The following is a 25,315-nucleotide window of genomic DNA, read 5'->3' as shown; positions in this document are numbered from 1 at the left end:
AAGACAGACATAAAAAAGACAGACAAAACAAAAACACATACAAAGATTCAGCAGCTACAAAGGTTACAAATAACTACCCGACATCAGATTCATGAGGAAAGGTATTACAGGCAGAAGTAAAATTATTCTACACCTATCATTGTAATAAATGACATGAAAATGTTCTCTACAGATTCTGGATATAAGTGCTAAATTTCTATCTGCAACATTATAAGCACAAAATTTTTCAGCTCCAAAAAAAAGTTACAACTATGTCATCCAACTTAAGGATTTGTTGAGAATTTGATAGGGTTGAAAAAGTTAAAATTAAACCAATATGTATCTCTACACCACTTAAAAATTGGATAGTCAAATGTACAATAAGTAACAACAATTATGAATTTACAAATTTATTACAATCCTTTTACATAAATATATTCTTATTCAAATTAAACTTGGGTTTATAAAAAGACCTACAAACCACAGCTAAGTAACATTAAGATGTACAAGTTATACTAACATGAAAAACAGTTAAGATTTGTAGAAAAATGAGACTGAAAGAAACACACAATCAATTTGCAAATTAAAATAAAATTGAAAAATTATACATGGAACGAAAAGGTAAATGAATAAATTGCTTTGCAATGCATCATTTGTTCTTTCCTAATGTAGGTATCTTCAGAAGAGACAAGAAAGCAATACTTGTCCAGGATGTGGAGCTGCTGGTGTTATTCCAGTCATTTAATTTGTCTCCAGCACTAACTTATTTTTCACACAACACCAGGTTATAGTCCAACAGGTTTAACTGGAAGCACACTAGCGTTCGGAGCGATGCCCCTTCATCAGCATCGCTCCGAAAGCTAGTGTGCTTCCAATTAAACCTGTTGGACTATAACCTGGTGTTGTGTGATTTTTAAACATTGTACGCCCCAGTCCAACATCGGCATCTCCAAATCATAACTTATTTTTAATTTTTTGTAATGATCTCTCTGCCTCACTTAATCATATAGGTCACCCTTCGCTTGTTATTCAGCTGTTGACACTTTACTCACACTGTCTAACACTCTTGGTCACCTGCAGAGACAGAGACTGTCACCTAAGTCGACACTCCACTTACACCAGTTGTAATATCTTTTGATCTCTCTGCCTATAAATTCTGTGTCAGTGTGCTCTTCTCTCTCACTACACTAGACAAAGGGGCTGTGCTTTGAAAGCTTGTGATTTCAAATAAACCTGTTGAACTATAGCCGGATGTTGTGTGACTTTTGACTTTGTCCAGGAATTAGAGAATGCAGAGAATCTAAGATCTACACAAAATCAGACCAAACAGTCCCGCAGTATGGGGCTTCTAAAGTATTGGTTGCAAGTGGAATTTGGAGCTAGTATGGCCACTGTGGACCTCAGACAATGTTAGAATAGTTGTATTCCCACTCACAGTTGCTCACTGTGAAGTTGCCAAAATGTTCCAATCTCAAAATGGTGTCACAGTGGGAAAAAGCTTAGGAAACACTGGCATTTTAACCAAATAATCAAATCATGCCTGAGCCAAGATTAGCAAATCGATTTATAAACTAAGTGAAAAAGAACAAGTAGTAGCTAACCGCAGAATGAACACATTTCCCACGATGCTATGCTATTTTTGTTAGTCAATGTTCTGATAAGCTTAGTAGAGAATGGTTCAATAGCATCAAAAAATTGATTGTTTTATTTAATATTTTTAACTGCGTTTTATCCTTTTTATTCAAAGCAGAAGGCCAATGTAACTAAGAATATTGTACTGTTTTGAAAAACTCACACAAAAAAAAGTCAAATTACCAGATAGTTAGCCAGAGGAAAATTTTATAAGTCCATATCAATTAATGGCCAGAGTATGACCTTTCATGATCTTCATATAATCTCCAACAGAGGTAGGCAATGCTAATCTTCTAAATTGCATGAACTATAACCAGGCAAGCGCTCTTTTATTTAAAATTTACACCAACAAGCTAGGACAGAAAAAGTCCTTTGCCAACTTTTTTAAACTGGCTGGAAAATAGGACCACTTTCATTGCCCCCCTCCCTGGGTGCCAAGGAAAATTTTCAAGTTAAACTGATATCAGGCCCCCAAAATATATTACAGAAATCGTAAATCAGCATTGCATTGTTCAGGTTGTCTAACAAATGGCTGCCACTAAAAAGTACCCTTTTGAGTACTTATCTGCCTGATTCTGCAGCAATTCTGTCAATAACAAAAGTGTCCAACGTATTCTGTCTCACTAGCTGCCTCACGAAGGAGCAGCAGCTCCGAAACCTTGGGGTTTCAAATAAACCTGTTGGACTATAACCTCATATTGTGTGATTTTTGACTAATAACAAAAGTAATCGTATTGTATCAGGCCACTGGGGCAAGTTGCTTATTCAAGTGAGGTCTGAGGTTTAACATTCTCAGTTTTACCAGTTTCAGCATGTGCTGGAAACTGATTTTACTATAAGCCCTAAGATAGGCATTAAAAATATTTCCACCCCAGCATTTCTTTCACTAACATTACTGGATTTGACACCCCTACAGCTACAATGACACATCAGTGACTGACAAAAAAAAAATCACACAACAGAAAATATGTTCTATAGTGCCAACCTATTAACACAAAATGTGTTTTGTATAAACCCCATTAAGAAGCTGGCAAGTGTGTAATGGGTATCTACTGGTTTCAACTTGACCGAGATGTCTCTTACAGGATAGAAAATCAGATGAGGGCTTTTGTGGTACAGTAGTAGTGTCCCTACCTGTGTACCAGGAGGCCCAGGTTCAAGTCCCATTTGTTCTAGAGGTGTGTAATAACATCTCTGAACACGCTGATTAAAAGAAAAAGTAGGTGGTATGTTAAAATGAAAGTAATGTGACGTCATATAGTGAAGTTGAGAGAGTAAAATCACTCCTTGATGCTGTGGGCTTCTTGAATCCCTGTCAATCTGGAAAGTTGCAGTATCTGTCATAATGCTGCCAGAAAAAAAAAGGGGGAAAAATTGGTCGTCTTAGCAAATAATGCACCAGTGACTCACTTATCACACAAATCATAGAAGGTTACAACACAGCAGTAATCATTCATCACATCTGGGCTTAGCTCACTGACTTGCAGGGTGGCACCACGATGGCTAATTTATGCTCTGTAATCATGTTACATGACATGCACAAATTTTATCTCCTCAGTATAAAAAAGTTGTGGCATTAAACTGCAGAAAAAAAAAGCTTTAAATTATATCTAGTAATCCTACATAAAGATGGAGCTTTTGCAATGTATCAATATGCACAACTCTTTACGCGTCTAACCACCATTAATTGTCAAATTCACTTACACCCAAACTCTTAAAATCCTACCAATTTCGCCTTTCATCTTCTGTTCACAACATTTCTGCAGCTATTGTTCCACTCAGCCATACCCTGACCTCCACTTTAAATGACTTCTTCCCCATTAAAACCATTATTCTCCCTTGCCCTGACTTCGTGCCCCTGGTACAGCCCACATCTCCACAGGCTCTGAAGAAAATAGTGGGCAACTCCCTTCACCATTCATTGCCAGATCCAGCATGACCATGTAATAATGGAACCTGCTTCTGATTTTGTACAAACTTGGGACACAATATGATTACAACTCCAGAATCATCCTAGATTACAAAGGTGACCCCAGCTTCTTTTCTGTACTGCGAGCTGTCTACAGAAACCCCTTTCCTCTGTCCCTTGTAGTCTTTTCTCCAATCAAATATGGAAGGAGCTCTTGTGAGTTTCTTTAATGCCAAGATTGGGACCATCTGATCAGCAGCCTCTGCCACTTCCTTCCCTTGTCCTAATCCCCATGGCCAAATATTTTCCAAAGCTCTGCAACACCTTGCCCTGAAATTGCACCTTCTTCCCCTTTCTCTTCCAACCGCCAACCCCCACCACCACCACTACCACAATGGGGCAGGGTAATTTTGTCCAGGAGTTGCTAAATAATCAAAATTGCTAATCCAATATCCAGTACTAGATGAGGAGAAATGTCTTCCAATTAAATGTTTGGCAGAATTAAGCCTTTTTTTATAATATTTTTTATGAAGAAAAAATAGACTTTTAAATATTACAACAAATACAAAACAATGCAATTCAAAACAGTACACAAATAGTACAAAACTAAACCCAAATAATAAAAAAAATCCCCAACCCACCCTCCTATACGAATGTATAAACATATATAGAGAAGTATAAAATTTAAAAAAAACCTAAACTAGCTACTTAACTAAATAAATATCTAACAACAAACAAATAAATAGTAATAACTCAGCCCAGCCAAACAAAACACTCATACATTCACAGTTCCTCCTCCCTGGATACTGGATTCATGAAACACAATTGTTACGGCTATATAAAAGCCCTTGTTAGTGTGGCAGATAAATCTGTGTCCAGGTATTTCAAAAAGGGTTGCCATGTCTTGTAAAAATTCTCAGTTTTGTGGTGTACCATATTTGAGAAAATCCAGGGGAATATGCTCCATAACAATCTTCCGTCAACCCGACAAGCCTGGGGTTTTTTCGGATATCCAACCTAGCAAGATATTCTTCCTTGCACAGAACGTAAGAATATTGAAAAGTTTTTCTTTATGCGCGCCTGCAGGAAATACAATGGGTAGGCCCAAAAAGAGCGAAATAGGATCCTTCTCCACTCCTACACCTAAAATCCTCTCCATTGCACCCGCCACAGCGCTCCAATATGTTTGAAGCCTGTCACAAGACCAAAGACAATGGGTAAGAGTGCAAGTGCAGACCTTGCACTTGGGACATGCTGAAGATACCCCTGGTTTAAATTTTGACAAACGGTCTGGGGCTAAGTGGACCCTGTGGAGAATCTTCAACCGTAAAGCATGGTCCTATTGCAAATTGATATCTTCCTTGTATTCTCCCAAATATCCTCCCATGCCTCTGAGGAAACTTGAATACCCAGCTCTCTTTCCCACATCTTGCAGAGTCGATCAGACTCATCTGAAGTGGCACCCCCCAATTGGTGATATAAAGTATTGACAGAGAGTGTACTCTTAGCCCTTAGTATCCCTCTTTCTATGTCAGATTTGTAGGGATCAGTCAAAAGTGTGGTCTTTTTTTGAATAAAATCCATAACTTGAAAAAAAAAGAAAGAGGTCTCTATTAGGTAACTCGTACTTCCATACTAACTGATCGAAGGACATCATTATATCTCCCTCAAATAAATCACCCATGCAAGATATACCCCTAGCTGCCCAACGTTTAAATCCTGAATCTATCATACCCGGTTGAAAACACAGCATACCCACTAAAGGTGTAAACAAAGATTTTTTGCCAATATTACCTTCCCTCTGCTGAATTGCCCTCCATGCTTTAACAGTATTTATGACTATTAGGTTATGGCAATATTCCCTAACTGTCCTCACCTTGTCCAAAAACAGCAAACTGGTAAAGGGGCACCTTGCCTGGGAGACTTTGATATCTAGCCATATTGAAAGAGGGTCCCCACAAACCCAATCACTCACGTAGGTCAAAAGCGAGCTTAATTGGTAATTTTTAATGTCCGGAAGGTCTACTCCCCCAAATCTGTGAGGCAACTGCAGTTTGGCTAATTTAATGAGGGGCCATTTACGGTGCCAGATAAAGGAGCTGAATCAACTGTTCAGTCTCCTGAATGTTTGTTTATTGAAAATCAGGGGAAGCATCCGAATAGGGTATAGCAAACGAGGGAGAATATTCATCTTAATAAGTGCTATCTGACCCAACCATGAGACTGGAAATGCCTCCTATCTTTGGAGATCTTGTTTAATTTTTTCAAATAATTGAGTAAAATTGGCTTTGAACAGCCAATCCAGAACTGGACTAATGAATATGCCCAAATACACAAAGCCCCCCGTGACCATCTAAATGGGAATCTATAGTCACTCTCAAAAGCCAATTCTTTCGTAAGACCACCCATAGGCATGGCCTCTGATTTAGCTAAATTAATCCTATACCCTGAAAAAGCGCCAAACGCATGAATGCATTGTACCAGGCAAGGCACTGAGACTGCTGGATTTGTCGAGAAAATTAGAACATTGTCTGCATACAGCAAGATCTTATGTAATTTTGACCCCACTTCTGGATCTGATATATTGAGATCCCCACGAATGGCCTCCACCAACGGTTCAATCACCAATGTAAAAAGTAATGGTGAAGGGGGACCGCCCTGCCGGCTGCCCCTAGAAATATTAAAATTGCTTGACCGTACCCAGTTGGTAATGACCGCAGCGAGAGGTACACTGTAGAGAACCTTTACCCAGCTTATGAAAACTTCGCCCAGACCAAACCGGTCTCGAGTATAGAAAAGGTATGGCCACTCAACTCAGTCAAATGCCTTCTCTGCATCTAAAGAAATCACCAATCCCTGTATTGACTGCTGTTGGCATGCTTGAATTATGTTAAGCAGCCTCCTAACATTATTGGAGGATCTGCGACCCTTTATGAAGCCCGTCTGATCCTCTTTAATAATAGAGAGTAACACAGTCTCCAGCCTTGACACTAGAGCCTTAGAGAGGATCTTAAAGTCCACATTTAAGAGCGAGATGGGCCTGTATGAAGCACAGTCTTCCAGATCCTTCCTTTTTCAAAGATAAGTGAAATATTGGCCTCTCTCAGAGATGGTGGGAGACAATCGTGACTGTATGAATCATTAAACATATTCAGCATTGGGCCTGACAGTATACTTATAAATTCCTTATAGAATTCACTGGGAAGTCCGTCAGGACTGGGCGCCTTTCCACCCTGAAGCTGCCTCACAGCTTCCTGCACTTCTTGCTCAGATAATGGGGCATTGAGAAAGGACTGTTGTTTGGGAGTCACACCCAGGAGCTTCAGATCTCTAAAAAAAGGATTCTATTTTGGCCTGCCCCTCCTCACAATTCTCAAACCAATGTAACTTAGAGTAGCGTCACTGGAACGCCACATTTATCTTTTTCCCAGATCGTTCCCTAATAGCTGTAATGGTTTGTTGGGCACCTCTCTTTCTGGCAAAGTATGCTAAGTATTTGCCTGGCTTGTCACCATGCTCGTACAACCTTTACTTTGCAAAACAAGCTCCTTCTTTGCCCGTCTGCGTGAGCACGGAATTTAGTGCAGACTGCAGTGCCGTAATCCTCTGTAGTTTGACCAACGAGGGTCTGTCAAAATAAGCCTTCTTGGCTGCCTTCAAACGTGCTTCAAGGAGGCGTTGCTGTTCACTCTTCTGCCACTTCCTACTAGTGGAATGTGAAATTAGATTACATTACAGTGTGGAAACAGGCCCTTCGGCCCAACAAGGCCACATCGAACCGACAAAGCGCAACCCACCCATACCCCGACATTTACCCCTTACCTAACACTACGGGCAATTTAGCATGGCCAATTCACCTGACTTGCACATCTTTGGACTGACTAACTAACCCCCTGGCATAAGCTTTGGCAGTTTCCCAGAGAACAGATGAGCTATCAATCGAGCCTATGTTGATGTCTAGGAATGCCAAAAATTCCCTAGAGAAATACTCCACAAACTTACTGTCCATGAGAATAAAGGGGTCCATTCGCCAGTACCTTGAATCCATAAGACCATAAGACATAGGAGCGGAAGTAAGGCCATTCAGCCCATTGAGTCCACTCCGCCATTCAATCATGGCTGATGGGCATTTCAACTCCACTTACCCACATTCTCCCCGTAGCCCTTAATTCCTTGTGACGTCAAGAATTTATCAATCTCTGCCTTGAAGACACTGCCCGGCCTCCACTGCACTCTGCGGCAATGAATTCCACAGGCCCACCACTCTCTGGCTGAAGAAATGTCTCCACATTTCTGTTCGTAATTTACCCCCTCTAATTCTAAGGCTGTGCCCACGGGTCCTAGTCTCCTCGCCTAACGGAAATAATTTCTTAGCTTCCACCCTTTCCAAGCCATGTATTATCTTGTAAGTTTCTATTAGATCTCCCCTTAACCTTCTAAACTCCAATGAATACAATCCCAGGATCCTCAGCTGTTCCTCGTATGTTAGACTTACCATTCCAGGGATCATCCGTGTGAATCTCTGCTGGACACGCTCTTGTGCCAGTATGTCCCTCCTGAGGTGTGGGGCCCAAAACTGGACACAGTACTCCAAATGGGGCTTAACCAGAGCTTTATAAAGTCTCAGTAGCACATCGCTGCTTTTATATTCCAACCCTCTTGAGATAAATGACAACATTGCATTCGCTTTTTTAATCACAGATTCAACCTGCATGTTTACCTTTAGAGAATCCTCGACTAGCACTCCCAGATCCCTTTGTACTTTGGCTTTATGAATTTTCTCACCGTTTAGAAAGTAGTCCATGCTTGTATTCTTTTTTCCAAAGTGTAAGACCTCACATTGAACTTCATGAGCCATTTCCTGGACCACTCTCCCAAACTGTCTAGATTCTTCTGCAGCCTCCCCACTTCCTCAGTACTACCTACCTGTCCACCTATCTTCGTATCATCGGAAAACTTCGCTCGAATGCCCCCAGTCCCTTCATCCAGATCATTAATATATAACGTGAACAGCTGCGGCCCCAACACTGAACCCTGCGGGACACCACTTGTCACCGGCTGCCATTCCGAAAAAGAACCTCATCCCAACACTCTGCCTTCTGTCAGACAGCCAATCCTCAATCCATGCCAGTAGCTCACCTCGAACACCATGGGCCCTCACCTTACTCAGCAGCCTCCCATGTGGCATCTTATCAAAGGCCTTTTGGAAGTCTACGTAGACCACATCCACTGGGTTTCCCTGGTTTAACCTCTTCAAAGAATTCCAACAAGTTTGTCAGGCACGACCTCACCTTCCTAATCCATGTTGACTTGTTCTAATCCGACCCTGCTCTTCCAAGAATTTAGAAACCTCATCTTTAACGATGGATTCTAGAATTTTACCAACAACCGAGGTTAGGCTAATTGGCTTATAATTTTCCATCTTTCGTCTTGATCCTTTCTTGAACAATGGGGTTACAACAGCGATCTTCCAATCATCTGGGACTTTCCCTGACTCCAGTAACTTTTGAAAGATCTCAACCAACACCTCCGCTATTTCCTCAGCCACCTCCCTCAGAACTCTAGGATGTAGACCATCAGGGCCAGGAGATTTGTCAATTTTAAGACCTTTTAGCTTTTCTAGCACTCTCTCTTTTGTAATGGCAACCATACTCAACTCAGCCCCCTTACTCCCTTTAATTGTTGGGATATTACTCATGTCTTCCACTGTGAAGACTGATGCAAAGTACTTATTACGTTCTCCTGCTATTTCCTTATCTCCCTTCAGTAGCCTTCCAGCATCAGTTTGAAGTGGCCCATTGTCTACTTTTGCCTGTCGTTTGTTTCTTATGTATTGAAAGAAACTTTTACTATCATTTCTAATATTACTGGCTAGCCTACCTTCATATTTGATCCTCTCCTTCCTTATTTCTCTCTTTGTTATCCTCTGTTTGTTTTTGTAGCCTTCCCAATCTTCTGATTTCCCAGTGCTCTTGGCCACTTCATAGGATCTCTCTTTTTCTTTGATAGATTTCCTGACTTCCTTTGTCAGCCACGGCTGTCTAATCCCTCCCTGGATAATCTTTCTTTTCTTGGGGATGAACCTCTGTACAGTGTCCCCAATTTTACCCACAAACTCCTGCATTTTTGCTCTGCTGTCTTCCCTGCTAGGCTCTGCTTCCAGTCGATTTTCGTCAGTTCCTCTCTCATGCCCTCGTAATTACCTTTGTTTAACTGTAACACCATTACATCCGATTTTGCCTTCTCTCTTTCAAACTGCAGACTGAACTCTACCATATTATGATCACTGCTTCCTAAGTGTTCCCTTACTTTAAGATCTTTTATAAAGTCTGGTTCATTACATAGCACTAGGTCCAAAATAGCCTGCTTCCTTGTGGGCTCCATGACAAGCTGTTCCAAAAAGCCATCCTGTAAGCATTCCAAGAATTCCCTTTCTTTAGATCCACTGGCAACATTATTTACCCAGTCCACCTGCATATTTAAGTCCCCCATGATCACCGTGACCTTGCCTTTCTGACATGCCTTCTCTATTTCCTGGTACATGTTGCGCCTCTGGTCCTGACCACTGTTAGGAGGTCTGTACATAACTCCAATTATTATTTTTTGTTTTTGTAGTTCCTCAATTCCACCCACACTGTAACATCCTTAATCTTAACCATGAGGTACACTGGAGCATGATCAGAGATGGCAATATTACCAATCGAAGCCATTGGAGGTTGTAGGGGAATCAAAAACATTCTTTAGATATCAACTCCATCCTGTTCCCTGGCAACGATCAGAGATTAATTATATTCACAAGCCTGGTGTCACACTTGATTCCAAGAGTCTAACTTCATATTCATGCCAATACCAAGTTCACCTCATATCAACTGTGTTAGTTTGGTAGACTTCATCCTGGTCTCAGTTAATCTGCTGCTGAAACCTCGACCCATGTCTTTGTCACTTACAGACACAACTACTTCAATGCACATCTGACTGATTTTCCAAATTCTATCCTCCATAGTCTGGAGGTCATTCAAAACCCTGTTGCCAGTGTCTTAGCTCACACCAAGTTGCACTCCCCTATTGCTCTGCACTCGCTGACCTAAACTGGCTTCCAATTAAGCATTATCTTGATTTTAAAAGTTCCCACTGGGGACAGTACAGTGGCTCAGTGGTTAGCACTGCTGCCTCACAGCGCCAAGGACTAGGGTTCAAATCCAGCCTCGGGCGACTGTCTGTGTGGAGTTTGTATATTCTCCCTGTCTGTGTGGGTTTCCTCTGGTTTCCTCCCACAGTTCAAAGATGAATTTGCCATGTTAAATTGCCCATAGTGTTCAGGGTAATGCACCTAGCACTAGTCAGGGCAAATGTAAAACGCAATTAGGTAGGGGAATGGGTCTGGGTGGGATACTCTTTGGAGGGACAGTGCGGACTTGTTGGGCCAAAAGGCCTGTTTCCATATTTTAGGGATTCTATACTTCTAAGTTTTACAAAGCAATGGTCTTGCTTCTTCGTATCTCTAGAATATCATTCAACTGGGATTGGTTAGCCCAGCTGTCTAGATAGCTGGTTTGCAATGCAGATTGGTTTCAATTCCTGTACTGGCTGAGGTTAGCATTAAGGTCCCAACTTCTCAACCTTGCCCCTTTCCTGAGGCATGGTGACCTTTAGGTAACCAGTTGTCTCTCTCGAATGAGTACAGCCCTATGGGTCTCTGGGACTATGATGACTTTTAGTAGATAGTTTTTCCCTATCCCGCTTGGAATAGGATCAAAAATGAGAGGACCACAGATATAAAATAATTTGTAAAAGAAGTGCAATCTGAGAAAATAAAACATCTACACACAAGGTAGCAAGAGTTCAGAATGTACTGCATGGAAATGTGACGAACGTAGGTTCCTTTTTTTACTCTTTATATTCCCAGCATGTTGCCAGCAAGAATCATGTGCCCAGCTGCTGGTGGATGTTGGTTGCTGTGGCTGCCTTTGCTAAAACAGCCTGGATAGATGCAGGAGCAGTAGGGCCGATGACAAGTCAAGGAGCTGGAGAAAGCCACCATGGAGGCAGGCAGAGTTTGCAGCCACAGGTGCCCTCAGAATGTGTGGGGTCCTTTCACCCCTCCTCCATTTCCTGTGGATTAGCAAGGTGCCGTGTCGATACTGGCTTCATATGGGTCAAGGCACTGTGATGGAACTACACTGGATGATCCAGTGGGACTGGAGGGCTGCAGACGTGTGAGGTCATCTCTTCCCATGGGCTGTTAATGTGATAGCTGCATTGAACTCCTATGCAACTGGCTCTTTCCACTGAATGGTAGAAGACTTTAATGAGATCTTTCTTATGGTCTGTGCACCCACAAACACATCCACATAATAATCAACGCCATCTGTGTAAGATCATACTTTTTGCAACCCAGATAGTAGGACTTGCAAACATTGCTGGCTTCCCCCAGGGCAGGGTGCCAGTGACCGTGCACACACGGCACTGACAGAGCCATATCACAACATTGCATAATTCATCAATAGGAAGGATTTCCATTCTACATATGTCCAGAGGATTTGTGAGAACTCATGCACCGGCTGCTTTTGAGGGTTCAGGTTAAAGGCTGGTTTCAGGGGACAAAGGCTATGACTTGTGATCTCAAGCACAAGTGGAGTGGGCAATGAGATGACGTGGCAGATGCTGAAGAACTGAGGGAACAGGATGAAGGGGAGAACACAGGGGAAAATGATGCTCTCCTTGTGCATGATAGAGCTCCCTTATGTTGGGCGCCACAAGCCAGATAGAACCCAATTGTCAACTGCTTCCAGTAGATGACCGCAAAGTACAGCGGGTCATTGTGGAATGGTAAGTAGTTGTTGGTCATCAGTCCTGCATTTAGCTTGCTGTGTGGGGTATTGCAGGCTCTTGTAATTTTGTTTGAGCATTCTTTTACCGAAGGACAATAAAGATTCATTTTGGAATTGTCCGATTGCTTATCTGTATATTCCTGGTGACATCTTAGAGTCATAAAGAGGTACAGCATGGAAACAGACCCTTCGGTCCAACCTGTCCATGGTGACCAGATATCCCAACCCAATCTAGTCCCACCTGCCAGCACCCAGCCCATATCCCTCCAAACCCTTCCTATTCATATACCCATCCAAATGCCTCTTAAAATGTTGCAATTGTACCAACCTCCACCATATCCTCTGGCAGCTCAATCCATACACGTACCACCCTCTGCATGAAAAAGTTGCCCCATAGGTCTCTTATATCTTTCCCCTCTCACCCTAAACCTATGTCCTCTAGTTCTGGACTCCCCGACCCCAGGGAAAAGACTTTGCCTATTTATCCTATCCATGCCCCTCAGTTTAGTAAACCTCTATAAGGTCACCCCTCAGCCTCCGACGCTCCAGGGAAAACAGCCCCAGCCTGTTCAGCCTCTCCCTATAGCTCAAATCCTCCAACCCTGGCAACATCCTTGTCAATCTTTTCTGAACCCTTTCAAGTTTCACAACATCTTTCCGATAGGAAGGAGACCAGAACTGCATGCAATATTCCAACAGTGGTCTAACCAATGTCCTGTACAGCCGCAGCATGGCCTCCCAACTCCTGTACTCAATACTCTGACCAACAAAGGAAAGCATACCAAACGCCTTCTTCACTATCTTATCTACCTGCGTCTCCACTTTCAAGGAGCTATGAACCTGCACTCCCAAGTCCCTTTGTTCAGTAATACTCCCTAGGACCTTACCATTAAGTATATAAGTCCTGCTAAGATTTGCTTTCCCAAAATGCAGCACCTCGCATTTATCTGAATTAAACTCCATCTGCCACTTCTCAGATCCTGTTGTAATCTGAGGTAACCCTCTTCGCTGTCCACTACACCTCCAATTTTGGTCTCATCTGCAAACTTATTAATTGTATCTCTTAAGCTCGCATCCAAATCATTTATGTAAATGACAAAAAGTAGAGGACCCAGCACCGATCCTTGTGGCACTCCACTGGTCACAGGCCTCCAGTCTGAAAAACAACCCTCCACCACCACCCTCTGTCTTCTATCTTTGAGACAGTTCTGTATCTAAATGGCTAGTTCTCCCTGTATTCCATGAGATCTAACCTTGCTAATCAGTCTCCCATGGGGAACCTTGTCGAACACCTTACTGAAGTCCATATAAATCACATCTACTGCTCTGCCCTCATCAATCGTCTTTGTTACTTCTTCAAAAAACTCAATCAAGTTTGTGAGACACGATTTCCCATGCACAAAGCCATGCTGACTATCCCTAATTAGTCCTTGCCTTTCCAAATACATCTACATCCTGTCCCTCAGGATTCCCTCCAACAACTTGCCCACCACTGAGGTCAGGCTCACCGGTCTAAAATTGAAAAACACCTGGAGTTTAAGAGGTTTAGGGTGTAGGTTTGCTCGCTGAGCTGTAGGTTTGATATCCAGATGTTTCATTACCTGGCTAGGTAACATCAGTGGTGACCTCCAAGTGAAGCGAAGCTGTTGTCTCCTGCTTTTGATTTATATCTTTCTCCTGGATGGGGTTCCTGGGGTATGTGGTGATGTCATTTCCTATTCGTTTTCTGAGTGGTTGATAGATGGCATCTAGATCTATGCGTTTGTTTATGGCGTTGTGGTTGGAGTGCCAGGCCTCTAGGAATTCTCTGGCATGTCTTTGCTTAGCCTGTCCCAGGATAGATGTGTTGTCCCAGTCGAATTGGTGGTTTTTTACATCCGTGTGTAGGGAGAGGGTCATGTCTTTTTGTGGCTAGCTGGTGTTCGTGTATCCTGGTGGCTAACTTTTTTCCTGTTCGTCCTACGTAGTATTTGTGGCAGTCCTTGCATGGAATTTTGTAGATGACGTTGGTTTTGTCCATGGGTTGTACTGGGTCTTTTAAGTTTGTTAGTTTTTGTTTGAGAGTGTTGGTGGGTTTGTGTGCTACTAGGATTCCGAGGGGTCTAAGTAGTCTAGCCCTCATTTCTGAAACTTCTTTGATGCATGGTAAGGTGATTAGGGTTTCTGGCTGTGTTTGGTCGTGGTTTGTTTTTGAGGAATCTGCGCACTGTATTATTTGAGTATCCGTTCTTCTTGAATATGTTGTACAGGTGGTTCTCCTCTGTTTTCCAAAGTTCGCCTGTGCTGCAGTGTGTAGTAGCTTGTTGGAATAGTATTCTGATACAGCTTCGTTTGTGTGTGTTGGGATGGTTGCTCGTGTACTTAAGTTCATGTACTGCAGACAGTGTTCAACTCCCTAAAAGGGAGAGTATCAGAGCCACAGGCAAGGAAAAGTGAAAAGTGACTTTCGCTACAGGATAATAAAAGATTGTGACTATCATTGCAGTATTTTAGTTAGAATAGAGGATTTTTGAAAAGTATCTAATAGAGTTTTCAAAATTACAGGACAGTGAAGGACTATTCCTTGTATTTGGCACATTGGTAATAAAGGACAAGGGTCATAAGAATTATGGAGAACTTTTGCACCAAAGACTAGACTGCTTTACAACAACCGTATAAAAGGAGGCAGAGACCAAAACATCATTTAAAAGAAAACAGAATAAAGTATCTGAAAATAGTATGAATTGACACAAAGGGCAAGGAAATGTGATTAGAGTAGGTATCTCTAACTGAGGAACTGGCACAGCACAGGAGTAATAGATAAATATCCCGTTGTGATGTGGCTACCAAGATTGTGTAGTTGGCATCTGTGAAATTATTGAACTTGCATTTTCAGGAGAGATGATAGGAAGAAAAAGAATTTTAAAATCTACAGAATACACAAAGTCCTCTACAATGGTCTCAATCTGCCTAACCTTACAGATTAGGAAAATATAGGTTAGAAAAATCAACAGTTACCAGGAATGAACAACAACCCCAATTTATACATGAAATAATGATATAGGTTATAAACAATTTAGATTATCTTGGTCTGATTTTAATAGTATCTCTTCCTCACATATAGACAAGGCAAGAAGGGTCTGCCGCTGATGGAATCATTCATAGCAGTTATTGGGAGCTTTATTGGGATGCGTGCCCTATGCTCATTGTCCTCCCACTCTCCCTGATCACAGTCGATATCCCTCCCTTTACACCTCTTTTTCTTTCTTTTAGTCACCAAGGTACATGCCAATTTAATCACTTGCTTTTACAAGACTTTGAAATTTGTCTGTCAACCTGTAATAACACTGCCCAATTTTTTGATGCCCGCTGACAAGGAATGATCTACTTTGGGCAATTTGAAAAGGTAGCAAGTTAGGTAAAGACTCTTGTTCAGGTGTTGCCTGGTTTCAAATCCATTCTTTACTAATAGTCTGCTTTGTCTGTTGGCCTAGTTTCTACAAGCACAGAACTCAAGCATAAAACTGCCACTAAAATGGAATTCGTAGCCAGAATCTGGCATTACAAATAGAAATCAGATAGAACAATAATACAAAAGAAGGGGCTCTTCCAAGACCAAAACTGTGCCACATTGTTGTGAAAGAGGACTTTAATGACTTAAGTAGTGTTGATATGGGCATTGGATGCCTGAAACAGAAAATGCACTATTCCTCAAAGTAACACCCTACATTTTTAAGGGCACGACATAACACATGCTCGGGAATGACTAAAAAAAAAGGAGGCAAATTATTTGGAGACAAAACAGAATTGTAGAATTGTTTCAACACAGGAAGCCATTCAGCCTGTTGTGTCAGTGCTGGTCCTCTGCAGGAACAATTCATCTCATGACACCCACTGCCCTCTCCATAGCCCTGCATGTTTCCTTTTCAGTTTGTGATCGAATCTTGAAAACCTCAATTGAACCTGCTTCCACTGCACATTCAAGCACCCCATTCTAGCTACTTGCTGTACAGAAATTACTCAAATCCATGCCTACTCATTCTTAAACATTACACCAATGAGAACAGTTTCTCCAGAAATACAGTGCCCACACTTCTCAGTTTTGAATACCCCTGTCAAATGTTATTTTATTCCATGAGTTTGAACTTGCTTACAAATCAGTTGCATAACACTTTATCCAATGCTTAATGGAACTGCTTGCACTCAGTATTAGCATTACCGTCATCAATCCGATCTCTTAGAAAAGTATTCAAGCAAGTTAGTGAAAGATGATTAGCTCGTAACAAATATTGACGAGTGTGACATATACACGATAAAAAATTCTCTTTCATATTACAAGACCACAAAATTTACAAAGAAAATTTAAGATTTATCCAATGGTGAGAAAGAACAGTTAAAAGCGATCATATTAAATCTGAAGATCTGCTAAATTCAAAGAGACAAATGCAAGATGTTAAAATATAAGTTGTAATACATAAAGTTGGACAGTGGAATAGGCACGACGGGAAGTTACTCAGGCTGCTTGTAAACTAACTTCTTCCATGTAGAGGATGGTGTGTGCACAGAGTGGGCTGCCAAAAGAAATGGTGGAAGTGGGTACAATCATGACATTTAAAATGCACCAGATGGGTACATAAATAGGAAGGGTTTTGAGGGATATGAGCCAAGTGCTGGCAAATGGGACTAGATTAGGTTAGGATATCTGGTCATTGTAGAGAAGTTGGACTGAAGGGGCTGTCTCTGTACTGTAAAATTCTATGACTCTATATTAGTTGCAGGAAAGATCAGATTTAGAGTCATAGACACGTACGGCACAGAAACAGTCCCTTTAGTCCAACTTGTCCATGCCGACCAGATGCTGACCCTTTCAAGCCTCACCCTAACCTAATCTAGTCCCATTTGCCAGCACTTGACCCATATCACCTTCAACCCTTCCTATTCATATAGCCATCCATATATCTTTTAAATGGTGTAATTGTACCAGCCTCCACCACTTCCTCTGGCAGCTCATTCCATACACGCACCACTCTGAAAAAGTTGTCCCTTAGGTCCCTTTTGTATCTTTCCCCTCTCACCCTAAACCTATGCCCTCTAGTTCTGGACTTCCCACCCCAGGAAAAGGACCTTGTCTATTTATTCTATCCATGCCCCTCATGATTTTATAAACTTCTATAAGGTCACCCCTCAGCCTCTGACTCTACAGGGAAAACAACCCCAGTCTATTCAGCTTGCCCCTATAACTCAAGTCCTCCAAACCTGGCAACATCCTTGTAAATCTTTTCTGAACCCTTTCATGTTTCATAACATCTTTCCAATAGGAAGGAGACCAAATTGCACGCAATATTCCACAAGTGGCCTAACTAACATCCTGTACAGTCACATGATTTTCCAACTCCTATACTCAATGCTCTGACTAATAAAGGAAAGCATACCAAACGCCTTCTTCACTATCTTATCTATCTGCAACTCCACTTTCAAGGAGCTATGAACCTGCACTCCAAGGTCTCTTTGTTCAGCAACACTTCCCTGGACCTTACCATTAAGTGTATAAGTCCTGCTAAGATGTGATTTTCTAAAATGCAGCACTTCACATTTATTCAAATTAAACTCCATCTGCCACTCCTCAGCCCATTGGCCCATCTGATCAAGTTCCTGTTGCCTTCTGAGATAACCTTCTTCGCTGTCCACTACATCTCCAATTTTGGTGTCATCTGCAAACTTACTAACTCTTATGTTTACATCCAAATTATTTATATAAATGGCAAAGAGCAGTAGACCCAGCACTGATCCTGTGGCACACCACTGATCACAGGCCTCCTGTCTGTAAAGCAACCCTCCACCACTACCTTCTCTCTTCTAGCTTCGAACCAGTTCTGTATCCAAATAGCTAGACCTCTCTATATTCCAGGAGATGTAATCTTGCTAACCAGTCTCCCATGAGGTACCTTGTCGAACTTCTTACTTAAGCATGTGGATGTAGGTTTGCTCACAGAGCTGGAAGGTTCATTTCCAGATGTTTCGTCACCCTACTAGATAACATCTTCAGTGGGTTGCTGTGGTGTAAAATTCCAAGCAGTGGAATGTGGTGAAACGGTTAAAAATTATGTCCCAATACATGTGTGAATCTAACCGGAATGGAGGTGTTGCTTAGTCCCGTGTGAATCTTCTTATCTGTATGTAACCAGAATGGAATGTGTTTTTTAGCCTTGCTCTGCTGTTCACATGCATGTTTATATCTGGACAAGAGTATATCAGCTGGAAAAGTCTCCAGTTCGGTGAGTCTGCTCCGGGGTTACGTTTAACCGCCGAGCTTGGGTTGTTGGCAACCGCTCTACGAGAACTGACGGCTCCCAGTTTTTGTAACATGTAGAGTGAGTATAAGCCAGACCCGTTGTGCGACGCTGCGGGGAATAAAATGCCCATATTCTAGCAGTCTCGCCTCTTGGTCGTTTGTTCTGTGTCAGACTACTCTCCTACGAACCTGACCTTGAATGTTTTTTTTTAAAACATTTGGCGTAGTCGGCAGGATCAATCGCAATTGAGGAGAGATTTTGATACAGAACAATGTTTTGGAAAAAGACTAAGAAACCAGAAGAACAAACTGTGGAGGTCCCGACCGTCCCGGGATGGCATGGATGTGGGCATGTACGTGGCAGTTTGTTTGAGAAAGGATCCCAGTCCTGCCGAAGAACCCCTTGCCTGGGGTACAGCGGAGGATGTGGGCATGTCCAAAAAGCTGAAGCGGAGTTAACAGAATTGAATGGGATTGAACTGAACTGAACTGAGTGGAACTGAAGTGAATCAAATTGAACGGAACAAAATGGAACTGAGCTAAATTGAATTGAAATGGACGGAACTGAATTGAACACAATTGAATTGAACTGAACAGACCTGAACTGAGCTGAATTGAATTACACTGAATTGACTGAACTGAAATTAACTGAAACGAATTGAACTGAATTAAGCATAATGTAACACATGTATTGGGCCAAGCAGTGGAATGTGGTGTAAAATTATGTCCCAATACATGTGTGAATCATAATGTAACACATGTATTGGGCCAAGCAGTGGAATGTGGTGTAAAATTCCAAGCAGTGGAATGTGGTGAAACGGTTAAAAATTATGTCCCAATACATGTGTGAATCTAACCGGAATGGAGGTGTTGCTTAGTCCCGTGTGAATCTTCTTATCTGTATGTAACCAGAATGGAATGTGTTTTTTAGCCTTGCTCTGCTGTTCACATGCATGTTTATATCTGGACAAGAGTATATCAGCTGGAAAAGTCTCCAGTTCGGTGAGTCTGCTCCGGGGTTACGTTTAACCGCCGAGCTTGGGTTGTTGGCAACCGCTCTACGAGAACTGACGGCTCCCAGTTTTTGTAACATGTAGAGTGAGTATAAGCCAGACCCGTTGTGCGACGCTGCGGGGAATAAAATGCCCATATTCTAGCAGTCTCGCCTCTTGGTCGTTTGTTCTGTGTCAGACTACTCTCCTACGAACCTGACCTTGAATGTTTTTTTTTAAAACAGTTGCCGGGCAAAGCACTGCTGATGTTTCCTGCTTTCTATTTATATGTTTGGATTTCTTTGGTTGGTGATGTCATTTCCTGTGGTGATGTCATTTCCTGTTCTTTTTCTCAGCGGGTGGTAAATGGGGTCTAACTCGATGTGTTTGTTGATAGAGTTCTGGTTGGAATGCTATGCTTCTAGGAATTCTCACGCGTGTCTCTGTTTGGCTTATCTTCGGATGGATGTGTTGTCCCAGTCAAAATGGTGTCCTTTCTTATCTGTATGTAAGGATACTAGTGAGAGAGGGTCACCTAGTAGGGTGACGAAATGTCTGGAAATGAACCTTCCAGCTCAGTGAGCAAACCTACATCCAGAACCTCAACTTGAGCTACAAATCTTCTCAAAGCCTTACTGAAGTCTGTATAGATCACATCCACTACTCTGCCCTCAAGGCTGTTGGAAAAGAAATCGGTGATTTTTGCTTATAATTTCAAAATGCAATCTCACCACAAATCTTTGTGATTACTTCTACGTTTGAAGATTGAAAATTTGTAAATTTGGAGAGTTTTGTTTCTCTTTCCATGATCCAAAATATTTTGTTTTTGCCAAATTATGATTCCCAGAATAGCCAATAAATTATTAATTATTAATAATCAATATGTTAAAACAATAAAGTATACATACTACTTTACAAATGATTTTCAAGATATTTCTGAACAAAAGTACATTAAGACAAATAATATTGCTGTTTATACCTTTCACAATAAAATGTAATACATAGCAAATCAAACACTGTTTCAAAAATTTACACTCAGCACAGCCAAACACTTTACAAGAATTGAGCACTTTGCAAGGTAAAAAATCTAAGAAATAATACATGTTTCCACTATTTAATTCAGAGAGTACAGCACTTATCTGCTTTAAACAAAGGTGTGCTGTTTAAGAAAAAAGAATTTCAATAAAAAGGAAATCAGTCGTAGGTCTTCATTGTAGTCAACGTACAGAGGCTATTAAAAAAAGATTGTATTAAAAATTATTTAAAACTGTCTGCCAAAGATCAGTATTCATACCTTAGCATGCAGTCTATACTTTATTCTTACACAGGATATTAAAACACAGACTTCCTCTCACAATACTCAAGCATTTAAACACAAGCTTTGTGTGGCTTAATCAAATCCTGATCTGAATTTTTCTTTTTTTTTGAATCTCAGTGGTGTTCTGCACTATAGATCTTCATCTTTATTTCTCAATGGGCCATTGCATGTTATACTTAAGAAGACCTATTGCTGTAGTTGCTTTAAACAAAAATTAGATTTAGTACAATTAAATCTTAGAAATGATAAACTCTTATTATAAAATTACACTTTGATCAATGCTATAGTTAAGTTCCAATACACACAGTCATCTATTTGAATTTGTAATAAGCTTCTTGATCTATTTCAAATACATTCTTAGAACATTGGATCTTTTAGAATTCCACACTGAATATTCACGTACCATATATTCTGATCACAGACCTAAAATATGTTTTATTGTCCACAGTTAAGAATACCAACTTTATTTTCAAATTATAATAGTAGTAAAAGATTTACTCTTTGCTACTTTTAGATAATTTTTTTTACCATCACTGGTGTAAGAACACTCAATGAAATTATATATAGTCTCCAGTGAACAATGGAAACTACAATGTATAGTTTTGTATCACTGACAAAATGTGTCAATGCTTCAATTGATGCTACTGTATAAATACCAGAATAATTAGAATATTGTCTATTTAACTTAGTATTGTTTCAACAACAGCTGAGATTTGTTTTATAAATTGCAGGAACAACTGTAAAAACATATTCAAATGCTTGTAAATCACCTTATCCTCAGGCCTTGAAGAAAATTACCCCTTGAGCAAAAAATTCCATTACTTAGTTCTTAGCAATAGTGTAATGTAATTGTATTCATCTCCCAGAATCTCTCTCCCTTTATCTATTGATTGATGAAGCAAGCTATTGTCTACTTCATGTTTTAATATCAAATTTGTTGTTTGAATTTTACATTTTGAAAGTTAATACAAAACTCATAGCCAAATTGTAAACCTTCAGTATTATTTTTCAAACACCTTTTAAAGAAAAATTAGCAATCAAAAGGAGTCAGGGTAATGAGCTGTTTCAGTGCTATAGTCAAACTATTTGTTAGTTAAAACACTACAATTAATTATGGCATTTCAAAATTTCAACCCCCTTCTGGTATATAAAACATGTAACTAAACTAAAATATAGATGTTTCTAATGCTCATTTTTTATAATTTCATAACAAACCCTGAAACAGATACAAAATCAGCAGTGTTGTATTAAAATAAGTAGTGTTATATCAAAATATTTACCTTTATCCTAATAAAAAGCAAGTACTTTTATTTCACTACATTCATTATCTATTCCTCCAGCTCAAGTGCAAAGCCCCAAATCCAACATCAACCGAAAGCAAAGGCCTGGATGATTTATGTAGCACAAAAGGCCCTGGTGGTGCTATTTGTGCGTCTCATAGCAACAAGTGCAGTTTCAGATCTCTCTCTCTCTCTCTCTTTCTCCCCCTCGTCCTCAAACCTTGGCACACCATTTCAGATACATAAAAAAGGGAGAATTAAAAGGAATAACCAACTAAGGTCAGTTTTAGTGTATGTATAAACATATATATGGGGTTGGGTGGGGGGGGGTACACACTCACCTTTGCTTTCCTGAGCCCCTCCTGTGTCTCTGCTGCCTGCTCTATATGGACCCATCTGCTGCTCTCTGCCGCAGGCCCAGCGCTGATCTTCACCCTGAAGAGCCTCTCTATGTGAGGGATGAGGTTCTCCAGCCTACCGCTGGCACTCAGTGGGATCACGAAATCCAGCATTCTCTTCCCCTGACCTCGATTCCGTAAACCGGGCCGTGTTTTCTTCAAAGGGTGACAGTCCGGAGTACAGATCCGGAATCGACCCCCCCTCCCCCCCCAACCCAAACTCCTCTGCTCCGTTAGACCTACAGCAGGAAACGGCTGATCCTCTGCCTCCTCCTCCTCCTCCTCCTCTTCGCCTCACTGCTACCTCGCTCGTTCATGATCCTGCGTCTCTTTTCTCTCTTTCTCTATTTCCTTCAATACTCGACACTTCCCTCTACAGGCTCAAAATGTGCTTCGTTTGCCTATTTGTTTACAACTCCATCTATTGACTTACCCATTTTGCTTGGCCATTGGCTTGCTCCAATACCTGGAATTATATTTAAATGTCAATTAAAAATTAATTATGATTTATAAATTGTATATTAACAAAATAAAAATGTCCACATTTGTGCATTTATGCATTTTATATCATACCTTAGCATTGAATTGTTGTGGTTCTTTTCATAAACTGTATACACAGATTCTCAATCTCTACTTAATCAAAGTACAGTAGCGCCTCGACATACGAACGACCCCGTTCTAGAACAAATTGGTTTACAAACAGGATTGTACGTAAAATTTTGCTTCAACGTACGTGCAAAATTCAAGGTACGAACGCAAAATGCCCATGTGCGACCACGTGGTTTCATTGTTCTGCTTTGCTACACACATTTTGAATGCAAAACTCTCGGGCCCCGTGTGATCTCATTCAGTTCGTCTTTGGCGCGTGCGCTATGAACATCGTTCGTTGCTACGTCCAAGCATTCTTATGCTATCCGAACAATGGGAAAAATTGATTCAGTCGTAAGTCGAGGCGCTACTGTATTGGAATACATCGATAAATTTCATATCATAATAATTCAAGTATAAACCAGCGTAGAATAAGTCAATCTTGAAACATTGAAAAAAGCATGATTGGGGGAAAGCAGGATTTACAAAGATATATGTTTTTCATCTGGAAACAAATTCTTAAGTTTTAATTTATATTCACAGAAACATTTTGTTTCACGTATAAAGGTTATTTTAAAATTCATTGACTACTGTTATACAATTGCAACCATTATTCATGTCGAGCAAGATTCAGAAACAACAGTGCAATGATAGTCAAATGATAGTTTTTGGTTGCATTGTTTGACTCAAGAAGATTGGTCAAAGAACTTTTTGGTTTTCTCATATAGCATCCTGTGACTTTCAATCAGCCTTGCTTAGACAGCACACGTCTAAAAAATTAGAAGATTTATAGACTCAAGTCCCATTCTAGTGACTTTAATGCAAAATATAGGCCAATACTTCATGCAGTATTGTAGTTAGGATAGTGAAGAAGACATTTGGTATGCTTGCCTCTATTGGTCAGTGTATTGAGTATAAAAGTTGGAAGGTGATTCTGCCACTTTTGGAATATAATGTGCAATTCTGGTCTCCCTACTATAGGGGGAAACTTGAAAGGGTTCAAAAAAGATTTACAAGGATGATGCCAGGGTTGCAGGGTTTGAGCTATATGGAGAAGCTGAATAGGCTGGGACTATTTTCTCTAAAGCATCGGAGGCTGATCTTATAGAGTTTTATAAAATCATGAGGGTCATGGATAGGGTAAATAGATAAGTTCTAACAACAGGTTGATTTTAAGAAGAAGGATGTGTTGGAAATTTTGAAAAACATAGAAATAGATAAGTCCCCTGTGCCAGATGGGATATGCCCAAAGTTGCTACAGGAAATGAGGGAAGAGATTACTGTGCTGTTGGCAATGATCTTTGCATCCTCATTGTCCACTGGAGTAGTGTCAGATGATGAGAGAGTAGCAAATGGTATACCCTTGTTCAAGAAAGGGAATAGGGATGATCCTGGGAATTACAGACCAGTCAGTCTTACATCTGTCATGGGCAAATTATTGGAGAGGATTCTAAGAGAGAGGATTTATGATTACTTAGAAATCAATAGTTTGATCAGAGATAGTCAGCATAGCTTTGTGGGGAGCAGGTCATGCCTTGCAAGCCTTATTGAATTCTTTGAGGATGTGACAAAACTCACTGATGAAGGTGGAGCAGTGGATGTGGTGTACATGAATTTTAGCAAAGCGGTTGTTAAGGTTGCCCATGGTAGGCTCATTCAGAAAGTAAGGAGGCATGAAATACAGGGAAATTTGACTGTCTGGATACAGAATTGGCTGGCCCATAGAAGACAGAGGGTGGTAGTAAATAGAAAGTATCTAGCTTTGAGCTCAGTGAACAGTGGTATTCTGTGGGGATCTGTTCTGGGACCTCTTTGTGATTTTTATAAATGACTTGGAAGAAGGAATGCAAGGGTGGGTTAGTAAGTTTGCTAATGGCACGAAGGTTTGTGGATAGTGCATAGTGTGGAGAGCTGTTGTGGGTTGCAACAGGACATTAGATTGTCAGAGATGAGATTAGATTCCCTACAGTGTGAAAACAGGCCCTTCAGCCCAACAAGTCCACACCAACCCTCCGAAGAGAAACCCACCCCTCTATATTTACCCCTGACTACTACACCTAACACTACGGGCAATTTAGTGCAGCCAATTCACCTAACCTGCACATCTTTGGACTGTG

General features: G+C 40.9%; 1 protein-coding gene across 1 annotated transcript in view; it reads right to left on the bottom strand.

Moving 5' to 3' along the window:
• The window catches only part of zc3h12b (zinc finger CCCH-type containing 12B), a 95,547-nt gene extending 72,711 nt beyond the window's left edge, over positions 1 to 22,836 (bottom strand). Inside the window, exon 1 of the mRNA XM_043704839.2 lies at positions 22,554 to 22,836. Coding sequence (XP_043560774.2) covers positions 22,554 to 22,724 — 171 coding nt within the window. The 5' untranslated portion in view covers positions 22,725 to 22,836. The remainder of the gene's footprint in view (positions 1 to 22,553) is intronic.
• Positions 22,837 to 25,315: the final 2,479 nt, after the last annotated feature.

Source organism: Chiloscyllium plagiosum, unplaced genomic scaffold (genome assembly GCF_037043375.1).
Source record: "Chiloscyllium plagiosum isolate Xiang-an unplaced genomic scaffold, Cpla_swu_hap1 HiC_scaffold_11, whole genome shotgun sequence".
NCBI lineage: Eukaryota > Metazoa > Chordata > Chondrichthyes > Orectolobiformes > Hemiscylliidae > Chiloscyllium > Chiloscyllium plagiosum.
Note: the sequence above shows the minus strand (reverse complement) of the source record. Positions and strands in the feature narration are given on the sequence as shown.